The sequence below is a fragment of the Dufourea novaeangliae genome, unplaced genomic scaffold (genome assembly GCF_001272555.1).
Source record: "Dufourea novaeangliae isolate 0120121106 unplaced genomic scaffold, ASM127255v1 scaffold235, whole genome shotgun sequence".
NCBI classification, from domain to species: domain Eukaryota; kingdom Metazoa; phylum Arthropoda; class Insecta; order Hymenoptera; family Halictidae; genus Dufourea; species Dufourea novaeangliae.
In genome coordinates this window covers 454230-477962 of record NW_015374123.1, presented here as the reverse complement: position 1 = coordinate 477962, position 23733 = coordinate 454230, and the positions used below count along the sequence as shown (strand labels likewise).

At 32.6% G+C, this 23733-nt stretch overlaps 1 protein-coding gene across 2 annotated transcripts; it reads right to left on the bottom strand.

Moving 5' to 3' along the window:
- Positions 1–6247: 6247 nt before the first annotated feature.
- LOC107191209 (organic cation transporter protein) lies at positions 6248–21836 on the bottom strand. 2 transcript variants are annotated; one of them, XM_015580190.1, is made up of 2 exons: positions 21727–21836; positions 6248–8935 (listed from the first exon to the last, which is right to left on the bottom strand). In XM_015580190.1, exon 2 carries the CDS (start codon positions 8091–8093, stop codon positions 6411–6413), a length of 1683 nt encoding a protein of 560 aa, XP_015435676.1. In that variant the 5' UTR covers positions 8094–8935; positions 21727–21836; the 3' UTR covers positions 6248–6410. The 2 variants fall into 2 exon arrangements, with proteins under 2 accessions (XP_015435676.1, XP_015435677.1); XM_015580191.1 differs by lacking the exon at positions 21727–21836 and adding an exon at positions 12139–12325.
- Between the last annotated feature and the right edge of the window lie 1897 nt (positions 21837–23733).

Below are 23733 nucleotides of genomic sequence, written 5' to 3'. Positions count from 1 at the left end.
GGACACCCTGCATACTTGGAAGGTCATAAGTTGCCGACGAAACAAATTCGCCGCACCGCCTTTAGTCACACGTATTGTCGTCGTTGGCTGAGTCAGTTACAACGACAAGTCTATTGCTTGACAAAAGTCGCCAAGGAGATGCATTGAAACAGAATGCGATAGAGCGATAAATCGATTGCATTGGCGTAGACGTAAACAAGTAAAGAGTAATCTTCAGGTGTAATGCTGACTTCTCAACGAGGTTTGGCAAAGTGATAGAGCTTGGAATTCTAGAGCCAATGATACGTGTTTCAGCCGCATACGATAATTAGTTTGTGAGATATTTAATGTTAAAGTCTGTCATCTGCGACGAATGCGTAGCGTAGGTAAGGTGTTTGCCTACGAAATTGCTAAAAAACTTACGTTTTTTTGTCATTGTATTAATATTTTATATTTTACATACAGTTTATAAATTAATTTTAGCATTATATACGCTTTAGCTGCAATAAAGTTTGAAAGTGAAAAAAAATATTTCCGTTACCGGGATCCGATCTCAGGACCCCCAGCTTATCAGCCACACAACCGTCCCACTTTGTTTTTTGTTTTTTAAATAAGTTTATTAGTTACCAGTTTGTACAGTCATACAGTATCCTTGGTACTAAAAAAACTTAAAAATAAAAATAACCAAGCAGTCTTAAGAAATATTCCTAATTGGTCGCACGCATACGACTCTCTGAAGAAAACAAAGTGATATTATAATTAATTACAAAAATATATAGTTACGTATCCACTAATTAATCCAAGTCATTACAAAATGTGACTTGTATCATGGGGGAAGAAAATGAGACAGAAAAAACCCCTACCGTCTCACTTTGACAACGGAATTTGGATGGCTGTAATTTGTATTCCTAGTATATCTTCAAGAAGAAGCAGTTTTGCATTCCTGAGAAAACTGTCGCATGAAAAGCAAAATGTCAGGGAAGAAGATTGATCTAGGAACGAAATATTAATGATTTAATTGATGTTTATGAAGAAAACTCGGGATTATGGAATACAACAGGTACAAAATTTCGCAACACAGAGAGAGAGGAAAGCCAAAGCGTTACTGTGAGGAAGAAATACAGCGTAAAAAATGACTGTTCATGCTCAAATTCCTGTTCATAGAAAATCATTTTTTTTAATGGATACGTTGCTATGAATTACTATTGCTATAGTTTATGAAAAAGAATGAAAATTTGCTTTAATAACATATTTAACCCCTTTAGTGCCAGGCGAAAAAGAGGTGCCTATGCGAAAATAACCGGCCGAATTTCACGGTTTTACTAGGGTTTGGGAAAATGGTCATAAAAACCAAACAATAAACAATATTTACATGATTCAAAAAGCAATATATTAAGGACGAAATAGAGAACAAAACAATGACACTAGTTTTTCTACATTCATTGAAAATTATATAAGTAACAAAGGTATAAAAGATCATAAAGAAAGTAAAAGTCCAGTTCTCTCTTACAAAACGTATTTGCACATACAAAAAGTCATCTTTTCATCATAATTTTATATAGACCATTTATTACAAAGTATATACTTTGCATTTCCGATATATTTTGTAACAAGATAAATAATATTACATAACAAACATAAAAAATAACTCGAAGGTACATGGTAAGCGCCGGACGGATTATCTCTTCCGAAATACGTAATTGTTATAGGTAATATAACATTGCTGAATAAAACAAAATTGTTTGACACTAGCGGAAAACAACGGCGATAACAAAAATGACGCTTTCACACTGTCACTGGGACAAAACGAAATATACTGCTCACGATAACGATCGAAGAAAAACTAACTGATCCACGTCTCGCTGCGGCAATGCGATCTTATTTCGTGAGAGTCTTCAAACAGTTGTTTATAAAACGCTGTCGACATGTTCCGATAAGGGCCCAACGCCACGAGCGGCGACCATCGGTGTTTATGTTAGATTTCGTTAGCTCCAAGCGATAGGAAAAAGTCGTCGTCCACAAAGAGTTAAAACGAAAAACTATTTTTTTTAATTCTCTCGTAATGAAATTAGACCATTCATAACGTATTATAAATTTATTTTGAGATAGAGTTCTCCCGCAATGCGAATAGTAAAGCGCTATAAGTCGCGGGCCGATATATCGGCTCTGGCACTTCTCGCCAGTGCAGCAAGAGCCGATATATCGGCCTTCGGCACTAAAAGGGTTAAGCAGAGAGAAAGTGCATTGCTCGGATGACCAGGGAGACGGCACAGAAGCAAGAGGAGCAGTTCGCTTGCCTTGCCTGACATCTTTCTTCGTCACGCGGTGTTGTATGGTCTGTTTGAGTGATGTCATCGCGCTGGCCATTATGGACAATACGTGTGCCCAATATGCTACGGTTCTGTGTAAAGAAGTTGGGCTTAGAGGAATATTATCAATCGGATTCCACGACGTTCTCTAAAGAATGCAATATTATTTTTATTGCCCCACGAATACGCAAATTCTATGCGTATGCAGTGTGACAGCTACTGGGGGATCCATGGAGGGGATTAGGTGGAGCAGACGACCACGTCTCTTGTCCTTATGTCGTTCAGTTTGGAGGAGCTCGGCAACTTAGCAGCTCCTAACTGGACTCAGACGGAACTCATCGACAGTTCAATTTATACACAAGGTAGATTACTCGACTGATATGTACTGGTTTTGAGTAAAACTTGGTAGACGAAAATATTCGTCACTTATTTTTTTATAGGCGGAGAGTCACGTTTAGCGGGTGAAATATCCTTTTAAGTCAAATAACTATAAAATAAACAGAGCTAGTAAAAATATTTAATCGTTGTTATACAATAAATGTCGATTTTGAACTGCAAAGTTTGAATAATTACTACTTCTCTTAAAACGAATTAAGATTTATTTGAATCGACACACTCTCATCAATAAGTTACAAGTTTCTTGATACAATGCTTAATAATTTTAGGATACATGAAATAAAACGTTGTAAAAAACTAATAGACATCAAATTTTGCTTAGGTTTCATAGGATTAGGTGGGTTCAATTACTTTAAATTAAGGTAAAACCTACACAAATCATAATCTAAATATAACACTATAGTAAATCATTGATGAGTGTTCGAAGGCTCCTCGGCACTGACAATGAAATATTTCATAAATTAATGGCCGTATGCTGTTGAAACAAAGATCATTGGCTTCAGAATTCAAAACTCTATCATTGTACTAAATCTCATTAAAAAGTTAGCGTTACACGTGGGGACGTCTCTATAACTTATACGGTTAACTCAAAGTTAACCAAAAGTATTCGATTGAAAGTATTGATCAGGACATAGAAAAAGTTATTTAGATTACAATTAACAATTCAAGAAAAGTATATTAGAGAAAATTATTTATTAGTGTCAAGGGATTAAAAATCAAGAAGTTGCGCACAGTTAATACTATATGTATATTGAACAACACAAATCCTTACCATCATGAACAAGTTTTCAGACAGTTGTATCATAGAATATACTAACAACGTACATACGAACGAAACGGTGCTCAATTATACTAGGAACATAGACATATTATATAGTGTATTTCTTTTATTTTTAAAATATGAAAACATTGTGTGACGTAAGTAGTTTTTTGTATATGTAACTGTGAGATTTCAAGGTCAACAGTTTGTAAATTATCGCGTATTATTCATAAGGTATTATTCATAATACGGTAACGTTTGTTAAGACGAGTTGCTACGTACGGCCACTCAATGTAGTAAAATATCATAAATTACACCGAGATGCTAAGTAGTCAGATACATAAATGCGAATCGCGGGGTTTGGTTCGACTTTGTACCACGTTTACGTAGGGTTTGGTAGTATACAGGGTGACTGGAAACTGAGCTAAGCTGCTATAGCTCTGTTCCAAGTGAAGGTAAAAAAAAACATAGAGGAACATTTTGCACTGTTTAACAATCGCTATAATCCGACTATATGATTTTTTGGTAAATATTTAGAATAAGGGCGGCAGCTTCGATGACCTTGACCATATTATATTTTTTTTTTTTTTACCAGTAAATAAATTATGGAGTTAATTGTACACCTTTATACTGTGAAAACTATTTGTTAATAACTTTTTAACAAATAAAGAGCGACGGCAAAAGCTTTCTTAAGATCACTCAGGAGGGTGACTTTCACTACATATGTCAAGGTCAAGGTCATTGTAGCCCTTTAATAGTTCTGACTATAATAACTGCTGCATTTTGCAGACTTGTTTTGTTTATAACTTTTTAATAAAAAACGAGCGACGGCCAAAACTTTCTGACTGTCACTGAGGAAGGTGACCTTGACAACATATGTCAAGGTCAAAGTCATCGGAGCTGCCTCCCCTATTTTAAATATCAACCGATTTTTTTTTCATTCATCAGAGCACTCGCAAAATGCAATTGCCCTTTTTTAAAATGGAACACCACAATTTTTTTGTATAAGTTGATTCCTAGTGTCATTTTGCGTATAAAACGTCGGATCCCTTCGAACCTCACTAATTTATGACCTTGTGCTACACATAATGATCTTATGTGACACATCGTTGTACTCGTTTTAACAAACGCTATCATATTATGAATGGTATATAATATTCCACTTAAAAGAATAATTTGACGTTGAGATCATTCCTGCAATTGTATGATTACATACATATCATGTAGGTACAAAAAACTACACGATATAATATCCCCCTCTATACCAAACAATTTTCATACTGAGAATTTCTTCATACCTTTAACGGTCTACGAGATATTCCAGCGTTTACAGTTAAAAGGAACACACTGTATAAAACAATATCATATAACGAACTAAATATACTACTACAAGTTAAACGTTTATTCCATTTACCTAAACGTATTCTTTGTTTATTCTAAATTAATTATATGCTTCCGTATGTTTAATAGCATAAGGGAAAATAAATGTCGGTTCGAGAAAATATTATTATAAGAATATACGTACAGCCATTGTGCGTCTCTTTGTTTAAATAACCAGTTGCATATAATTCATCTATGTTGAACAGTGAGTCACGAATGTGTTCAAACGTTTTTGAAAAATAAGTGTACAGCTTAAAAAAACTTACGTTGTACTGAATATATCAATGTGTCATTGTTATTTGAAGTAAGTGTCAGGGATAAAGCTAAGTGTGAAGAATGTGTGACACTGTAAACGGTATTTATAACAATTCTTTTCTGGTACTATGTAAAAGTATGTACTTCAACGACGTAGGATTTTCAATGTAAGTATTGTTTATTACGTGATATTTTAGCTTCTGAATGGTTAAAAAAATATATTCTTGAGACATCATAGCGATGTAAAATTTCCTATTTGAACTCGTAATGTGATCACATATAATACATTTTGCATATAATTCATAGATATAGACGCTGTATGGAATTGTTGTTATCGTCATAATAAGAAAATTTGAAGTTATTTCCTTTTAGATTCTGATCTCGTTATTTACTTTTATGCGTTAATGTCCGTGTTTATGACACATTTAATTTTATTTAATATAATATGGGCTAATAGACAGAGAAATATAAGTCAGTTTTTACTTTTCACACAATTCCATCTAATACAACCGAAGGTTTTTCGAATTCGTACACGTGATTAAATGTACGCATAAATTATCCATAGGCAGGACTGCTTCGCTGCAATGATCGTATTACGATCGTAATCGTAAACCCCCCGTATGTAAGTACATACATATGTTAGCTATCGTAATCGTATACTACTGCACCATATTACAAAATAATTTTGCAACAAATATAGCTCGTTATCGGACACAATGGTTCTCAATGAATCGTGTTATTACTTGTGGTAATTATATGAGAATTTCATTCATTCACATAACTAGATTTACCTTATATGTATGATAAAGTAACTAACATTAATACATTTCAAACAATTTGTACAATACAATTGTTCAAAAATCAAGTTACTAATAGAATTATCATAGTTGGTTGATCCGATAATATAGTTACCATTGAAAATCTGAATATTTATGTTTAAAACGCACATATACATATCTTACAAATAACCATGTTATGAACTAATTGAGTTGAATTAACGTATGCATCTCCAATTTACTAATTCGGAGATAAACGTACGAACGTATGTTTTTAATGATTGAAGTTAAATTTATAATTTATTAATTGAATCAATATATGCATTTATTATTATTTCTAATCAAAGATTATTTATTTTTTATTTCGAAGTCTATACTTCATTTATCCCGTTCAATTCACTCACAGTATGGATTTAATTCATATAGATTAAAGTACTAAATTGAATTAGTAGTTCTGTTCTATTGTCAATAATCTCCATTGAGAACCACTGCAGCATCACCTAGAATTTCTCATCATCTTCACAGTCCACTGTCATTAAAAATCTATCCGCAAATTCACTTTGCAACCTCAACTTGATTAAGCCTTTCCTTCTCATCCCTCTCCCCCAGCTGGTTCATCGTCACTTCATAGCTAGCACTAGTTTTCCTCCTCGATCCACAACATGTCGTGAAACAAGTATCACCCTTGCCAAAGTTCTCACCGTCTTCAATTGTCTCAGGCATTGGCTGATTAACAGTCTCGGGCAGATACAACGATAAGAATCCAGACACCAATGCCACAAATCCAAACAAAACCGCAGGAACTTTGGGATTAAATGAGTCCAACAACATGATCATCGGTGTCAAAGCTCCACTGAGCCTAGCACACATAGATCCAATTCCTAGCGCGGTGTTCCTGACCACAGTAGGGAATAACTCTGCGGTATAATTATAAATAACAGCAAAAGAGCCAGCTATACAGGCTTTCCCAAACAAAACAATGAACACAATTGTAGAAGCAGCTGCACTGGTTCCGGTCGGTACACTAGACGCAATAATACAACAGAGTCCACCAATCAACATGAAAGTACTGAGAATGCACCTCCTCCCAGTTCTGTCCATTAAACAGCACATTAGAACGTAAGATGGTATCTCAACAAGACCACTAAGGAACAACATCAGAAAAGGATTGCCAACCAGATTTCCGGCGTTCAGAGACAATCCGTAGTAGACAATGGAGTTGGCAAACCAGTTCAAGCAGACGTTTAACGTCTTCTTTCTCAAGTTAGGTGTCCTGACAAGATCTAGAGCTCCGTAGGATCTGTCTTCGTGTCTGACGTGCCGAACCTTCGCTTCACTGATCAGTTTAGCTGCATCGATGTCCACGTTGTTACCATTCATCTTCAAACCTTTTCGAACTATCACTAGAGCTTCACTGACTCGACCTTGAGCCCAAAGCCATCTTGGTGATTCGTCCATGAGCCACCAGTGACCGATTAAGAGGGCACTGTGTAATCCGTAGACGATTTGTAACCACATTCTGTCCTTGATTATGGCTCCCCAAACAGCCACCAGCATGAATCCAACTGCAAACGCTAACTGGAACATCACTCCGCAGACTGTTCTTTTGGATGCTCCAACTAGCTCCATGGTCAACACGAATCCTGTGATGTAGGCGCCAGCCGATCCAAAGATTCCATAGAGGAATCTCAGAAATAGGAAAATATAGTATTTGTCCACCAAGGCTACGGTCACTCCGAGGATCAGTTGGGCTACCGATGATATATAGAAGATAATCTTGCGGCCATACTTGTCTGCCAAGCTGCCCAGGGTCACTGCACCGATAAAAACGCCGAACATGTAGGTTGCCTGGGCTACTGAGCCCATCCAACGTTGGGAACAGACGAAATTCCACTCCATTCCTCGGGATGATTGGAAGTACTGAGTGTCGTAGGTCCAAGATTCACATTCTTGTATGGTATTCGAGGCGTCCAAGTAGTGACAAGCGTCTACAGCTCGAGGGCTCCATTCGGTGAGTAATGACGAGTTCCATGCTGTTGTTGAAAAGTTTGAAGTTTCCGATGAGTTCGGGACATTGCATGTGTGGGGAGGAACAGCTGCTACTGTTAACAGTGTTAGCATGTGAAGCCCTGCTGTTAGGGCACCGATGATGTGTAAGGAGAATTGCCAGCATTGGTATTTGCCAAACTCGCCCAGGTGAGACATTAGCTCTTCGAGATTTCTGTCGACGTTGGCCATGATTTACTCTGGGTGGCAGATGTGAGGATAAAAGTAATGGAGGGTTTACGTGAGCTTATACTCGGATTAGATACGAGAGATTTCTTTAGGTTTCCATAGATTAAGGACTACCTATTACATGTCTATGCGCGAGAGTCTTTTTCTTAAAGTATAGTTTTGGAATGAGATTCTGGTATTCCTTGAGATTTTTTTCTGCTAGGTTCGATCTGTTCTTTTTATCTTTTAGCTTCTGTAAACTTTTGACTATAATCGTGCATTTATTTCTTCTTCTTCTATCATCTTCGGATGAAAGTTTTTCTTGTGTCTACTTCATCCAAGAATCAGTTCTCTGCTGATAATTTTTATAGAATAAGAACGATAAGAACTCTTTTCTCGTCTATTGCATTGTTTTATCGTATATTTCTCGTTTTTTTTTGTAGCAATATCTTATTGTCTTCTCTTACTTATAGTCTTCTTCTTCCTTTTTTACTTTCTTCTGCTGATGCTCGCCTGTTCGCTCTGCCACTGCTAGTCACACTCGGAAAATAGTCCTCTAGAAAGGTTTATGAGGCGAAACGAATTGATAACGAAGTTGGAAGTAACGGGACGCGCGAACGTACGTATGAAGTGGCCTGTTCCAGTGCCCACGGAGAACTGGATCACTCACTGAAGCTGGTACTCTGTACAGTGACTGGATGGATTCTTCGAACACCGAGAATACATTGGATGTACTTTTTACGAAATTTGTTGGCGGCCTTGAATCTTCATCGTCTGTATTGCTTGTTAGACTTTTTATAATGGTGTGACTCCTCGCGGTTAGTTGATGGTGGGAGTTTCGTTGAACGTCTTCGATGATGTTTGGTCTGAAAAAATACATATAATAATTACAGGTAAATATTATATATGAAATATATTAGACCTAGTGCAGCATAATACAAATAGTAGTAGGCTTGTAGTACAGTTCTGTTAGATAATAGTTTTCGAAAATCAGTGATATAGGTTTCACATGATCCTCTAGTTACGATAAAAGATCAAAATTGATAGACTATTTCATTGCAGTTAATGAAAAATTTCAATAATTACGGTTTTATTCAATAATTTCAGCTGGTAAGTGTTTTTATTCGGACTCTATTAACGAAAGCTGTATATATTTTTCAAAATTCTGATTATTTAGTGATACAATTAATAGAAGGTGTAAAATTCAGTCATTTGCACACAAAGTAAACCACATAACGTTCGTTTTAAGAAATTGATACATGTTTTTTTTCGATGATGAGTGTGTATGAAAAAATCTTCGTTCAAATACCCTAGATGTGTGTTGTCACTAAGAAAGATTCATAAACGAAGGGTAATTTTGAACCTTAAATTAATAATGTATAAAATACACGTATGAATCCATTACACTAAAAAAGTATACCGGGTCTTTTAATTCTGGATTTAATTTAGTTCTGGGTTAGGTTCAGAGTAATAAAAAGAATTTTCTGATATTTTGTCTAAATAAAAGGGATATTGAATGTTTTACAGTCTGTGTTAATGGTTTCCTGCGACTTTATCAATTCTACAATATTAATGTACTATTTTATTTAATCTATTGTCCTCTATTCTGTCTAAATTTCATCAAACACGAAATTTGCAGTAAGCCGTTAAAAATAAAACCTTTTGTTTTGAAATGTTGAATTCCACTACTTCTTATCCTTGCTCGTACGAAACAGTCTATTTAGCAACGTTTCCGGAAGTTATCACGAAACGTTCGGTATTCGACTGAACCACTCCGCAATCTTCATACAAGCGTGTGTAACTTGTTATCACGTGTACACCGTATAGTTATCAGCGATTTCCGTAGTCACCGACTGGAACTACGGTCGATTACCCTAATTTCATAAAAGTTCGTGTATCCGATAACTTTTTCTCCCGATTGATAAACTTCGTCGATGCAAAATGTCAAAAGAGTTCAGGCATTAACGATGTCTTATACTATCCATTGTTATTTTATATACTTTATAACACACACGGCCTTGCTTTCCGTCGCGGTTATGACCTTCGGCGGTTGCAAACGAAACTCGCGCTACATTTTAAAGTAAAAGTACTATTCTTCGTCAGATAAATAATTTAAAGAGCTGTGCAAACAATATCAAATTACGGAATACAGAATATTAAGCTGCATATAAAAAAATTAATTCCGGGTTGAACTTTTTAAACAGTTATTACTATTGCATTATATGTTTCCCTTGATACCATGAAACTTTTGTCTAAAATACTATTTCATACAACCAGTAATTTATGAGTAATCGAGGTGGTTACGTTAGGTAAATCACTCTGTATATAAAATCATTTTGGTTACATGATGAAGAATTATTTTGTTACGTAACTTGCTGCTAGATTTGTCTCATCAATAAATCTCCGGTAATATCATTTTGTTAATAAATCCCGTGTATCATTTTCATTCTGTATTCCTAATTACCTTTACTAGTGTGTACTGTTTATTTATTAGTAGTTTGAACTTCGTAATAAATTATTTTATCAACAATTTCTAAGAATAATTTACCCATTTTATTGCTTTAATAGGCTATTAATTGTTTAACTTAACTTACAAGTCCTATTGTTTTTTTTTTGTTAAGAAGAATTTGATTTTAGTGTATTAATTATTATTGCTTTTTAATAATCAGAATTTGCATCAAATGAGTACCTACTTCTACCGTTTTTATTTTCATTCTTGCAAACAGGAATGGTGTTTAAATTGGTGAGGTCGAGAGTAATAAACAATATGGGAAACAGTTTGTTTTGTTCAATAATTCATTTGAAAGAATCGTGTTTTTTGTGAATACTAATCGACTTGACAGGTTTGGTATATACATATATGTGTGTGGTTTATCATGCAGCAAATTGAATGAACTGATATCATGCAATTAATGCATTGGTGTCAGTTGTAACTGTGTAGTCAATAATGTATGTATGAAAAAATTATTCCTGATACTGAATATCATGTCAGTCTACAACCATAACTTTCAAATATGTAAATTGTATTTTTGAATTTTTGTATTCATAACTTGGATTTATTTTATTGCAAACAATTTTATTGTGACTTTTTAGTTATTTTTTATTCCGTTCAGAAGTTTTTGCATGTTATTCCTTTTTGTTTTAATTGTTTACCTTCTCTATTAAATTTCCTGTACTAAAAATTCAAATACTATTTCTTCAATTACACTTATTTCCAATAATTTCACCAACTAACATATTTACATAAAACTCTGTTTTCTTTAAAATTTATTTATAAGTTTTATTAGGTAAATGTTTGCTAATTACATACTAAAATGGTTTTGTACAAAATTTGTTTATGACTTTGTGAAGTACACGTTTAATTAAGAATAATTTTGTTAATGACAAATACACAGTCGAATGTACATACATGAATATTCGAATGTCAATAAAATAACGAATAATAAAATCCTTATTTCAAATTCCTCCTTAAATTTCACGTGTACGTATGAATATATGTATATGTATATGTATAATACAACCTATTCATAAATTATACTTTCCTATAAAAGAATTAGCATAATTGAACTTGTGAATTATAAGCTTTATAGACTTTTTTAATATTCTTCGTTTTAATTATTAAATTTCAGCTACTTATTTAACAGATTGAATGTTACCTTTTTCTTACTGAAATTGGTGATTAAAATTAATGTAACTACTGTAAACAAAAGATATTATTAGGATATTTTCGACAAAGGTATTAGTTATTTAAACAAATTATTCCCAAGTTATTCTACATTACACTAGTCTAGATTTTTGCATTAGACTATGAAACATATAATGATAATGCTAGTTGAAAATTTACGATTGAATGATTCGTGATAATAGATCAATCGAAGATTTACAGAAGAATTTTTTTCTTAAAACTAAAAAATCCCGTTGCTGTTCTCAAAATAATGTGATCTTGCAAAATGATTTAGATTCATTCATGTAAATGCAAAACGTATTTCTTCCAAAAAGCTGTCAAGTAATTGTAAACTAAACATATAATCCCGAAATTATGTCCAATTACTTTGAGAACATTGCGTACCTCAGACACCATCGACCGTTTTCCTCCTTAATTCACTTCAGAATAACCGGTTACCATCCATCTGAATTTTCGGGATCTATTTTTACATTTCTCACGTAACGAAATTCTCGTCTATATGGGTTCCATTCGCGTTCTCTCCAGTTTAACGCACGTCCAACCTCACTGTTTCACGCTCCGTGAATGGCTTGGCGGGTATCAATCAGCCATCTTGCGCGATCACTTTCACACGATATTCCTTTCGACACACCGCGGTGTGTTCTCCCTGAAGGAATCACTGTGTCCCATACCTAGTCCTTATATCCCTCATGAGTGTACCAAGCGAAACGTTTCAATGGCAATGAACTCGCATCGGTGGAAGTGGAAACGAAACGAGTCTAAAGTCACGCGTATAATCATTGGCCTTATCTACATAAATTATTGTTTGCCTATGTATAATGCACTGACAAATGTATTCGAGCAAACAGTTTCGTTGCCCCCCGCCTCCCCGCCGTTTGCGTCGACAATTTATGCGGACTGTGTTCTTCACACATTCACGGCTATTGTGGTTACTATTTTACAAGTAACAAACTTCAAGTGGATCTTAATTAATAATTGGACGTAAAGATGGGAAAATTCATATTTTTAAAATCTGTTTTGATGTTGAGAAAAAAGTCTCCAGGCAGAGTGAAAGTTTTAGGTCAAGTTAAAATTTTAAGGTCACTAAGTTTACGTTTAACGAAATTGCGTTCTTTTTATTGTACATATGTTTAATTCACATTGGAGCGAATTCAGCGATCGCAGTTACTTTATGCTGAACATAGTTGAATAACTATAGTTACCGAAGGTGCCTGAATGCGAATTACACTTGTGCATACTGGAAAACACACAGTAACCAGTAACGTTAAGAAGGTGAGGACTATGGAATTTCCGTGACATCTTTCTCACAAGAAGGTAAATTACGTGGAACGTTTGCATCGAAAGTCTACTTGAATTTACGCAGTAATATTTTTCGATGTCCTCAATGTTTTTAAGAATACTCAGTTGTCGTGTTTTATATGCATCACTCTTATGTACAAATCATTTAAAAGTTTCGGATTATGTATTCTATTAGAAAGGGATTGCAACATTTTATTAGACATTTGGATTGATAAATGAAATTATATAAATGTAGAATATAAAAATTTCATAATAAATTCTTCAATAAAATTATAAATATCATGACTACGATATTATTAATTATAAATGCGTAATTTTAGGTCATTTGCTTTTATTAAGAGTTTAATTAAAATAAACATAGAATCAAAATTGTTTTAAACTGTATGCTTTGCAAATTCCCAAGTGCAATAAATGTATAAATTTACGTTGTTTCATATTGTCATTCTTGAAGAATGAAAGTTTATTTTGCTCTATTACTGTTTCATTAGATCCCGTTGACATACTTGGGAAAAAAAGTTATAAGAAATACCCATTTATTTTCAATTATTGCTCCACTAATTTTTTGAACGAATTCATTGAATCGGTTAGACTAAAAATTTTGTCGTCAGAAATCGCGATCAACGTTACCCGATTGACGAAATTAATCGTATGAAGCAACGGGCTATTAAAATGTCATTTATGATTGGTACGATTTAGAAGTGATACGTATAATCGAAGTTAAAAATTTATATCAATGCAAGTTACACACGTTACATTCGAAGTTAGGATGCTTATTTGGCACATTACATGGTTAGAATACTTTGTTTATAATACTCATTCCCCGTTTTCAAAAACATGCAAGCATTGCTTGTTGGATGTTTCAATTTGCATTAGAGTATGAATAATTGGATATTCATATTGAAAGTTTTACGCTAACATATTGTGAGTGAACAGGTTTATCCTGGTAATACAAGTTGTTAGCATCGTAGTGAAACTGTCTTACAATTAGAATTTGATCACTATTTTTAAATATGTAACCTTATAAAATATTCTTCTTTTAGGGTAAACGAAGGAGGTAAGGAATAGGGTAAACGTACCAATGAATGAACACTTGAGAGAGTTTTTAAATAGTAAAGTCACATTTTACATAATAATAATATTAATAAATATTTGGCACATGAAACTTATAATTTTTAACATCTATACGTTCTTTTAATGTATAAATTTCAATTTGAAAAATTGGAAAAGTGTCATTAATTAAATTAAAAAGATAAAAACAGATTTCACCAATGAATGAACAATATTAAGTAAATGAACATATCTAACCAATGGCGGGAATATTGAAGAAGTTGAAAAAAAATGAACATCTAACCATTTGCCTATTTTAATGACTTAATTTACTCGTTTTTGTATATAATATTCATATTGGGCGGCGGGGAAGGGGGGGGGGGGGTATTCATTCCCTGCTTAGGTCAAACTATATATGAGAGTTCAATCGGTTCAATATTAGAATAACATTTGTGTTTTTACTAAAATGTTTAACAAAGGTGCGTTAAATTGTATATGAAAAATATTACTAGGCAACTCGTAGATTATTCACCACATGAAAGTGTCGGCTTTTCGTGTTCCTTATACTGTGACCTTCGCAAGCATTTGTCACGTGTTTTCAGTAAACATATAAGTAATTTAAACTTCCTCACCATATTAAATAAAAAAACTGAATTGTTACATTTGCTTATCCTTCACAATTCGCGAAACAATGTTAAATAGAGTCTTTTGTTTTATGTTCAAGTGTTGAATCTTTTCTGACTCGTTTCTCACGTGATGGATTTTATCGTGTATTTACGAATAATAAAAACTTGTTTTAGAAACTTACATCTTGAAATTCGCTTCTGAAGGCCTGTAAGAAGGTTCGGTTCCTATATACGCTTGTCGTTTACTGAGAGAACCGAAGTCGAATACAGTAGTCAATTACAAGATCAGCAGCGCCGCTACTTTTATAAACTCGTTGAGTCCCCTTGGCCAATTATCAAACGTTCCCAATTCGAACCTCGGAATTAACAGATCGAAACGTGAAGGTAGCTCATCGTCCAGCGACGATCAGCCGCTTGATTGTTCGGCGGAGAACGTTGAACATTACTGATCTGTCAAACGCACGATAAACTGGAGCAAACTGTCACGGCATGTGTAGGTAGGAGCAACACGTGTAATTGGTCTCTGAGCTTCGAGTACTTGACAGATACGAATAAGTATATTTGTCTGATGTAATCTATAAGTACCGTCGGTGTATCAGTTAACACGCTAAGCGAGAAGTTAATTATGGTCGATATTTCGTTTCGTCTGCGCGTAAACATAGAAAATGCGTCTGTTTATGAGCAAAAGATAAATTTGATGCTGTCGGTCTCCAGGGACCAACATAGCGCTTGACGTCTTAACTTCTTTGTAAGCCTTTCTTCGAGTCTTTTCTTTCAATTATAAGGAAATTAATGAAAGCAGAATAACCGGAGAATTAGATAACTTTTTCGGTTATTATTATTAATTTGTTCATTTATTATTAGTTAATTTGAATGCATGTAAGAAGTATTGGAACATATAATGCAGGGTGTCTCATTGCATGTGGGAAGTACAGCAGGGGTGCATTCAGCATACTGAAATAAGAAAAAAAGTTCATATAAGCATATGTCCGATATGAGCTTTCTTTCGAGTTACAGCTCCTCTTGTGTTGTAACAATCTATGTCGCATATAGGTAGATACTATACGGGGTGTTCTGTATTGTGTGGACAGTATTGTAGGGGTGGATTGTCCTCTACGCGTCCAGCTGCGAAAAAACTACTTACACCAAATGATTCGCCATATAAACGTTTTTCGGTGTCATCAACAGTTTCAAAGATATCCAAGTGGATCGATTTAAATGACTTAGCCTATATATTAGTCAAATTAGTTAAATTTTGTTTACTTTGAGTGAATATTCTTCAAAGATGGTATACGTTCATTCGTGATTCACTTTTTGTACTTGTTGTCTGAGGTTCGCACAGAGATCTTCCGTTTTCTTAGATACGAGTACTTAATCGATTAGAAAGGAACAGTTACAAAACACGTTTTCAGCGTATGCAGCAATAATTCTTAGAAGAGAAAGTCATTGTTCGGTCCCTGTTCATTGATTGCTTACGCGACATTATTTTATCGTAATTTGACACTGTCGGGAATTCCGAAGGTAGTCACTTGCATTTTTGAAGTGCAACATCATTTTGACTAAATACTGCTTAGGAATGAATTTTCCTTAAAGTAGTTTCTAAAGCTTTCTAATAAATAGAAATTAATTTAATTCAGTCATGAAGGGTAATACTGTTACACTATCTATATTAACACTAGAACCACCAAACCCGTAAAAATGACGGATTACAAATTTTTTATTTTTCAATTACTAAAATCATAATGGCGCTTTTGGCGGAATTCATTTGATTTATAATTAACTAGATATTTTATATTATACTATATTATGTCATTATACTGTATCATATATTGTACAATACTATTATATCATTGAATTTAATTTAATATACATTAATGCTGGTAGTTCTAATGTTTACAAAACTTTATGTAAAAATGTAATATAATGTTAATAATAACAGCAACAAAGTATTCAATTTACCACTAAAACTATCTGCGTTGAATCTACACTAAATGAAATTATATAATATAACATAGCGTAATCTAAAATTGTGTAATAAATTAAGTCAATGTAAATTCCAACACTTTTACGATTTCAGTAACAGTAAAATAAGGTCCGTCGTTTTCACATGTTTCATAGTTCTAGTGTTAATACTAAATAATGATAACTATAATTTAATAATAAACAGTAAGGTATCTATGTCATTAATAAAATTTTCAATTATCGATATAAACTTCGTATGGCAGCTACACAACAGAATTCTACAATCATAAATATTCGTGTAATTTTGTTGGAATAAAGGATTAACTTATATAAAGTTAATAATAAAAATGAAATGTTCTAAGTACTTATGTGAGAACAAAGTAAAATGTTCAAACAAACATGCACACATCGGTACTCCAGAATATTCACATTCATTAATGTATACTAATTGTGATCACTCGTGGACAGGAATTTGATGCACAATCAGCGATTGTCAATCACATGTCGATCGCACGATATCGTGAAAGTCTGAGATTCGCTGATATCGAAACAGTAGCGTAAACTGCAGGAACATTGATAGCACTGGCTAACATTGGGAGGTATACTGTTTGGGTGACGATTACATTGTAGTTAAGATGCAAGTAATTAAGATGTTATCTTTAATTAAGATGTAAATAAGTAAGTAAGAGTTTGGATCATAATAATTAAGCAATTTATGTCTTTAGTTATATCAATACACTTATTAATTTAAAAATAAACGAATAACCTAAATAATGAATAACCTATTTTATTAAGTATTTGCGATAAATAATAACTGTCGTATTTAAGCTGGTTTTTTGATCTTAATTTATTTTATAGATGAGAAATTAAATTTTTTTCCAGTAAAACGTCAGAAAGTTCTAGGAAATAAGAGAATTTGCTTCAAACACAACAGTTCTTACTTTTTCATACACTTAATTCAATATTTTACACATTTTTTTTACTTTCTGTGATCCTTACAATACATTGCTAACAAAAATTATATATAAATGTATCTCCTAATAGACCTATCCCAGACCTCGTTTTTTAAATCTTTTGTTGTCTATAGTTAACATTATTCATTCTTGTTTATAGGATCAGGCAATAACATATGAACACACGAAAAATAATGTAATATAGTCAATTTTTGTATTATTTATGTAGATAAAGAATTATTATTAATTACTTAAGAAGTGTTATTTTTTTGTTGCATTAAGATACACGCTTACTGTACGTATAGAGATACAATGTGCTTGATTACGAATCATAATAAACAGTATTTTTATTATTCATTTTTACTTCACTACGGTTAATCAGTTCTTACGTTTTCATGAATTTCCTTATCGACTTTAATTAATTTCTTTGCACGTACTTGCAGTTACTGTACTCAATCCTTGAATTCGTAAAAATTTTCCTTATTTTTACTCAAATATCAAGAATTTCAAATATTATGGATGATTTAAAAATTGCAATGTTACGGTCCAGAAGCCACTTTTTGTTTGTTCTCAGTATGGTGGATAACAGCAGTATTTTGTAGGAATTTGTATGAACATGTGTCATATTTTTGTATACAGTGAATCAAAAGAATGAATATATCAGTTTTTGAAATTGTTTGTTATTAAACTTGCAGAAATGAAAGCAAGAAGAAACCGTCAAAAATAGAAATTGGAGTAAGGTGGTCTAGAAACAAATTTGGTTTACTTTCAACAGCTAATAATTATTTTTAAATAATTAAAATATCTAACTAATTAAAAAATTATTGTAACTGGTAGTGGTCATTCTTAAGGGAGGAATTGAGTTTCTTGTAGTACAAAATTTCAGTGGAATGTTACAGGGATCACACAGTGCTGTTGATGAGTTCACCAAAACGTTCACTTTGATTGAAACTAATCAACGATAATACCCAGAACTGTATAGATTATGTTGACTCCATGACACACTACAATATGATACGTTTACGTTCAAACTATACCAAGTGAATGTATTGTACAAGTGAAAAAATGTACATACTTGTTAAAACAAGGGATGTATCATTTCACTGCAAAAAACATAAATGATATCCTAAAAGTGTTGAGTTTTCGGTTTCTTTGAATAATGGATTGAATTATTCAAGATGAACAAATTTGAATCGGTCTACTATAAACGCCAGAAATTGGCTTTTAGGGAATATTAACTTTTATGAATTTTGTCACCATTAACTTTGAGATACCTTATATAAAATGCAATGCCATTGAACTTTGAAACCTTGTTCTTATTACTTATTAACATTTTATAAAATTACTAATAGTTATAGTGACATTTCCTTGTCGTTCTTTGTATTTACGTAATGTTTCGCAAAACGGTGTAGTAATTTCTGATAACCTCTGCTCATGCACATTTTCTACTTGGTATGTATGATAGTTGAGTTAGAATGTCTAATTTTTACTGTGAAAAATTTTCATTTTCATTTAAAGGAATTTTACGAATGTATGATCGTTAGAAAGAAGCGAATAATACATAACTATTTCTACTATATAATTCAATTAAAATTTTTCTATGACATTTTTATATAATATATTGTATTTCAAATTATAATTCCAAATACAGAATTTGTATTGGAAATAGTTTATGTGAGTTTTTTTATTCACTTATAACATTTCGTAATTAGTCACAATATTACTCAATTCATTTAGATTTAGTAATCACTTTTTTCGTAAAAAATTAATTGAGATAATTTATCAGGGAGAAAAAAATTAATTTAAATTTTAGGTACACCTAGGTTAGACTACTTGACTGATAAATTAATGCTTACTTAATTTTCCAAGTTCTTTGGTTATTTTGAATAACATCAGAGTAGAGGTTAGACGTAAACTATAACAGATGAAATGAAAATTGAACTCAGCAATGCAATTATTATTCCAATTTGATATTATGTTTTAATTAGCGAAATTGACATATAAATAGTTACTTTTAACCATGTTATTATATTCGTATTTTTGGGGCGCTATTTACTTGGTATTTAAAATTAGGCAACAGTGGTTATCAAAAGATTGAAAATTAATACTATTATTTTAATTATTTAATTATAATTGGTTTAATTATCATGTAGCTATAGTACGACTGTGTCCAATATTTTAAGATTATCGCCATTTTTTATGTTATTTGTATAATTATTTACTGATGAAATAGTGAAACGATACATGAATAAATAATATATCACATCTGTGAAAATGACAATTCCAAACAATGAAAACATGAAGGTTTCTATTAAGCTGCGTCTCCATTGTGTCGCGCGTCCTCTTGGCACGTACTGATGATATGTACATGTATCCCCATATGTTCGGTATTGCCGATTGGAAAAATTAAAATAATATTTAGTATACGATTCAAAGTAAAGTTATATATTTTAGTTTAACTAAGTTTTTATATTAATTTTAATGACTATGAAATTGATTTATACTTAATTTATATATTTTTAAAATTAATTTATATTATTTTGGTATTGCCATTATTTAATATTAACCTTTCCTAAACATTATCACAATTACAATTTTCAAATTCAGGTGTACTAAAGGCCAAATATTCCCATTCCCTACGATCGGTTTTAGTTTCCTTCGAATGGTATTTCTATTACGCTTCGTCTAACGTGTGAAGGTTACAGTGTAAACACAATTCTTTAAACTAGTTTTTTCGTCAATATTATACTATAAAATTGGCAAATCATAAATATACAAGATTCGAAATGTACACATCGTTAGCATGGGACTCATGATTTTGTTATTTCAGTACTTCCAATAATATATGTATAATCTCTCGTATTGTAGTATAAAGTGTATTAGAAACACATAGTGCCATAAGTTTAACCGACAGTTGTACAAATAACGTCATGCTTGATCTCTTTTTAATCAGGAAAATGTCAGTAATTCGATAGTGAATACTCCATCAAAATATAGTTAAAGATAAAGAAATTCAGCATTTTTCTTTAGAAGAGAACAACGTGTACGCTGTTCGACATCAGAAGCCGTACTTATCTCTCTGGCTTATTCGATATGTTTCGGTTTTTACTGACATCGGAATGCACGTGGTGAGGCTTGAGACTGGTATAAGAAATGATCGTTATCTGATCAAAAACAGTTGCAAGCTACGAATTCCTTGACCAACTTAGACGAAATATTTCCAGATTATCTAGGTAATATATGTGTGTAAATCAAAGAATACAAGTAAACTATACAATAATATTGTCATTACAGTCGTATTATTCTTCTTATTCTTATTCGTATAAAAATGAAATACGCACTCTGCACTGTGTATTATTTTCACCGTTTTATCTGACTTATGTTTTTAGCACAAATTAATTATTAAAATAATAAGGGACTCAAAGACTAGTTGTATTCATTTTTATCACCACATTCTGATGGTTTAAACTGTTCTTCTTTCACGAGAACGCTAATATAGCATCCAGGATGTTTTCCATTGCCTCAGGACTACGAAAGGACAATGAGTCTGTCATTAGCAAGATCGTTGCCTTAATGAAAACGATTCTAAACAGAATATTGGATTTTTAAGCGAGACCTCCCACGGACGGTGACTCCAATCACTCTGATCCAATATAGTTAAATGGATTTCTAGACTCCATTGCGTCGTGAGACCATGAAATATTATGTGGCATTGAGTTCATGTCTATTCAGCGTATCATCATCGACCTAGTAGATATTTAACTGAAAAAATCCACCAGCAGACTAAACAAAATTGTTTGAAATTTCACTTTAATCTCTTCGAAACACTTCACTTCCTATAACGTCATCGCCAGTTTTGTGTATCACGCTTGCTACACGCAAGTGTAGTTTGTACTAGTTGTTTGTGTAAATGTTTAACACTTTTGTGATATGTTATTAATGAGTAATATATTATTGTGGCGTTCAAGAATGATTAAATGATTTTTTTACGGTGTCTCGTGGTGTAATGAAGGATTTAGGGTGACGTTGAGTCCTTAATGGCGTAGTCGGAGTGATAATGTGAGTGACAATAAATATATACATACCTCGAATATGACGGTTGTACGAGGAAATTATAAATCGAAAAGTGATTGTTAGTGATTATTGAGGCACTAAATGACTGACAGCCGAAACAAGGCAACCGTCTGCGACCTGATGAAAGTGAACGAAGCGCTCTGGCGAACAAATCGTGTACTTCTTATTGGTAGGAGATAATGAAGTGATGGCGATGTTAAAAGAAAAATTCCCTGACGGATGGAGCTTTGGTAGCTTTGCTGCGTTTTTAAACAAATTTATGACTGATGAACGGGTTGTTAATTGCCATGTAACTGTGGCGTGGTTATCTTTATTTATTCGTTCGTTATGTTATCGAGCAAAGCGTCGCAGAAGACGATAGACTCATTTGAATAATGACTGATTTTTGTAATCGTTTATTTATACTTCGGAAGTTTATGTTGAAGTATTTTAATGCGATTTATTGTCAGTTGAACATAATTTTGCAGAAACATACAATAGAACATAAATTTATAAAATAAAATCAAATTTACAATATAATTATATGATATTATTAAAGATTAATGAACTGCTAAATTTTAAAATTTTGTAAACTTTGTTATTTAAAGTATTATCCAAGTATTTAATGCACTTGATTGAATTAATTTAATGTTATTGTAATAACACACTATCGGCCGGTGACGTTCTGCGCAGACTCCTGTTTACGGCCGGCCAGTTTTCGAGGTTCGAACGACTTTTCTGCTGTCTACGGCCGGCATCACTTTACATTTTAAAGTAAAATGTTACACAAGTATTTTTATATATTTACAAAAGTAATTAATATTTATATTTATATAAGTAATGTAATATTATACACTTTTAATAAAGCTCAGAAAGTTTATGTCTTGTCCGTATTTAAGAAAATTTTATTACTGATAAACTAATCTATAAGTTATTAATGTCTATTTTTAGACGACCGGCCGTTTACGGAAGTTTTCCAAACAGCTAAATTTTGTCGATCACATGATAGTGTATTAAGAAGTGACAGGAAATAACGATATTACAAAAAAATTTTCGTCTTGAGTAAAATTTTTCGTTCACATGAATTTAAGTTAAATATTCGTTTGCAGAATATTGTTTATTAAATTTATTACTTCATGAACGCTACTTTACAAAACTGAAGAGATATGTAACTTTTGTTTTAAATTAATCACTTTTCAATTATGCAAAAAAAATTGTATAAAAATCGGTGTGACAAAAATTTAAATGAAACTCTCTAACAAATCGGTTTAATCCGTTTTTGAGTAACTGCAATTCAATTGATGTTTTCTTTTATTCAAGCAAAAATTGCTCAAATAGTTTGCGAAGGAAGTGACTTGTTCTGTAATTAAATCGGAATCACATATATTTTGTATTTGTTCGTATTAACGGGCTATGTGTCGTTGACCTATCCGACCGTACAAAATAGATAAGTGGTCAAGTGGATGGTTCTCTATGCTAACTGGTATTCCTCGATGAAGATAATATCAATACCTGATATATAGAAAATAACGGTTTATATTAGAATTTATCTAGTGAGGTACAGCAGAGAAGTTGTGGAAAGTTCTTACTATGAACTAACATTACGAAAACATGCTATGTACTCCTGACATTAAAATGTCCGGAATATACTATTTGTGTTAATCTCATTATAAGAAATTTCATATTCTAGGAATAACATATACCTACGAAATTTTTATTTATATTTATATTTAACTACAAATATTTAAAGTCGTCTAAAATTACTAACTGCTATACAATACATCTAAAATGGTCAAATGATACATATGTTATGAAATTACATTTTACACTTCATGTACAGAATTACTTTAGTTTATTGAAAGTTCTTCTTTATCTTGAAGTCCTCAGTAAAAGTTTGATTGTCACATTTTCTATAAAATTTAACACAACATCCTCAAATTATAAGTATTTTAAATATTCTACCTCGATTGATAAAATAGATGTAACCCAGACCAAATGGAGATCTGATGCACTATTCCAGGCCAATACAGAATATGTTG

Coding starts and splice junctions, on each gene's coding strand:
- LOC107191209 (XM_015580190.1), bottom strand. CDS start 8,093: ATGGCCAACGTCGACAGAAATCTCGAAGAGCTAATGTCTCACCTGGGC.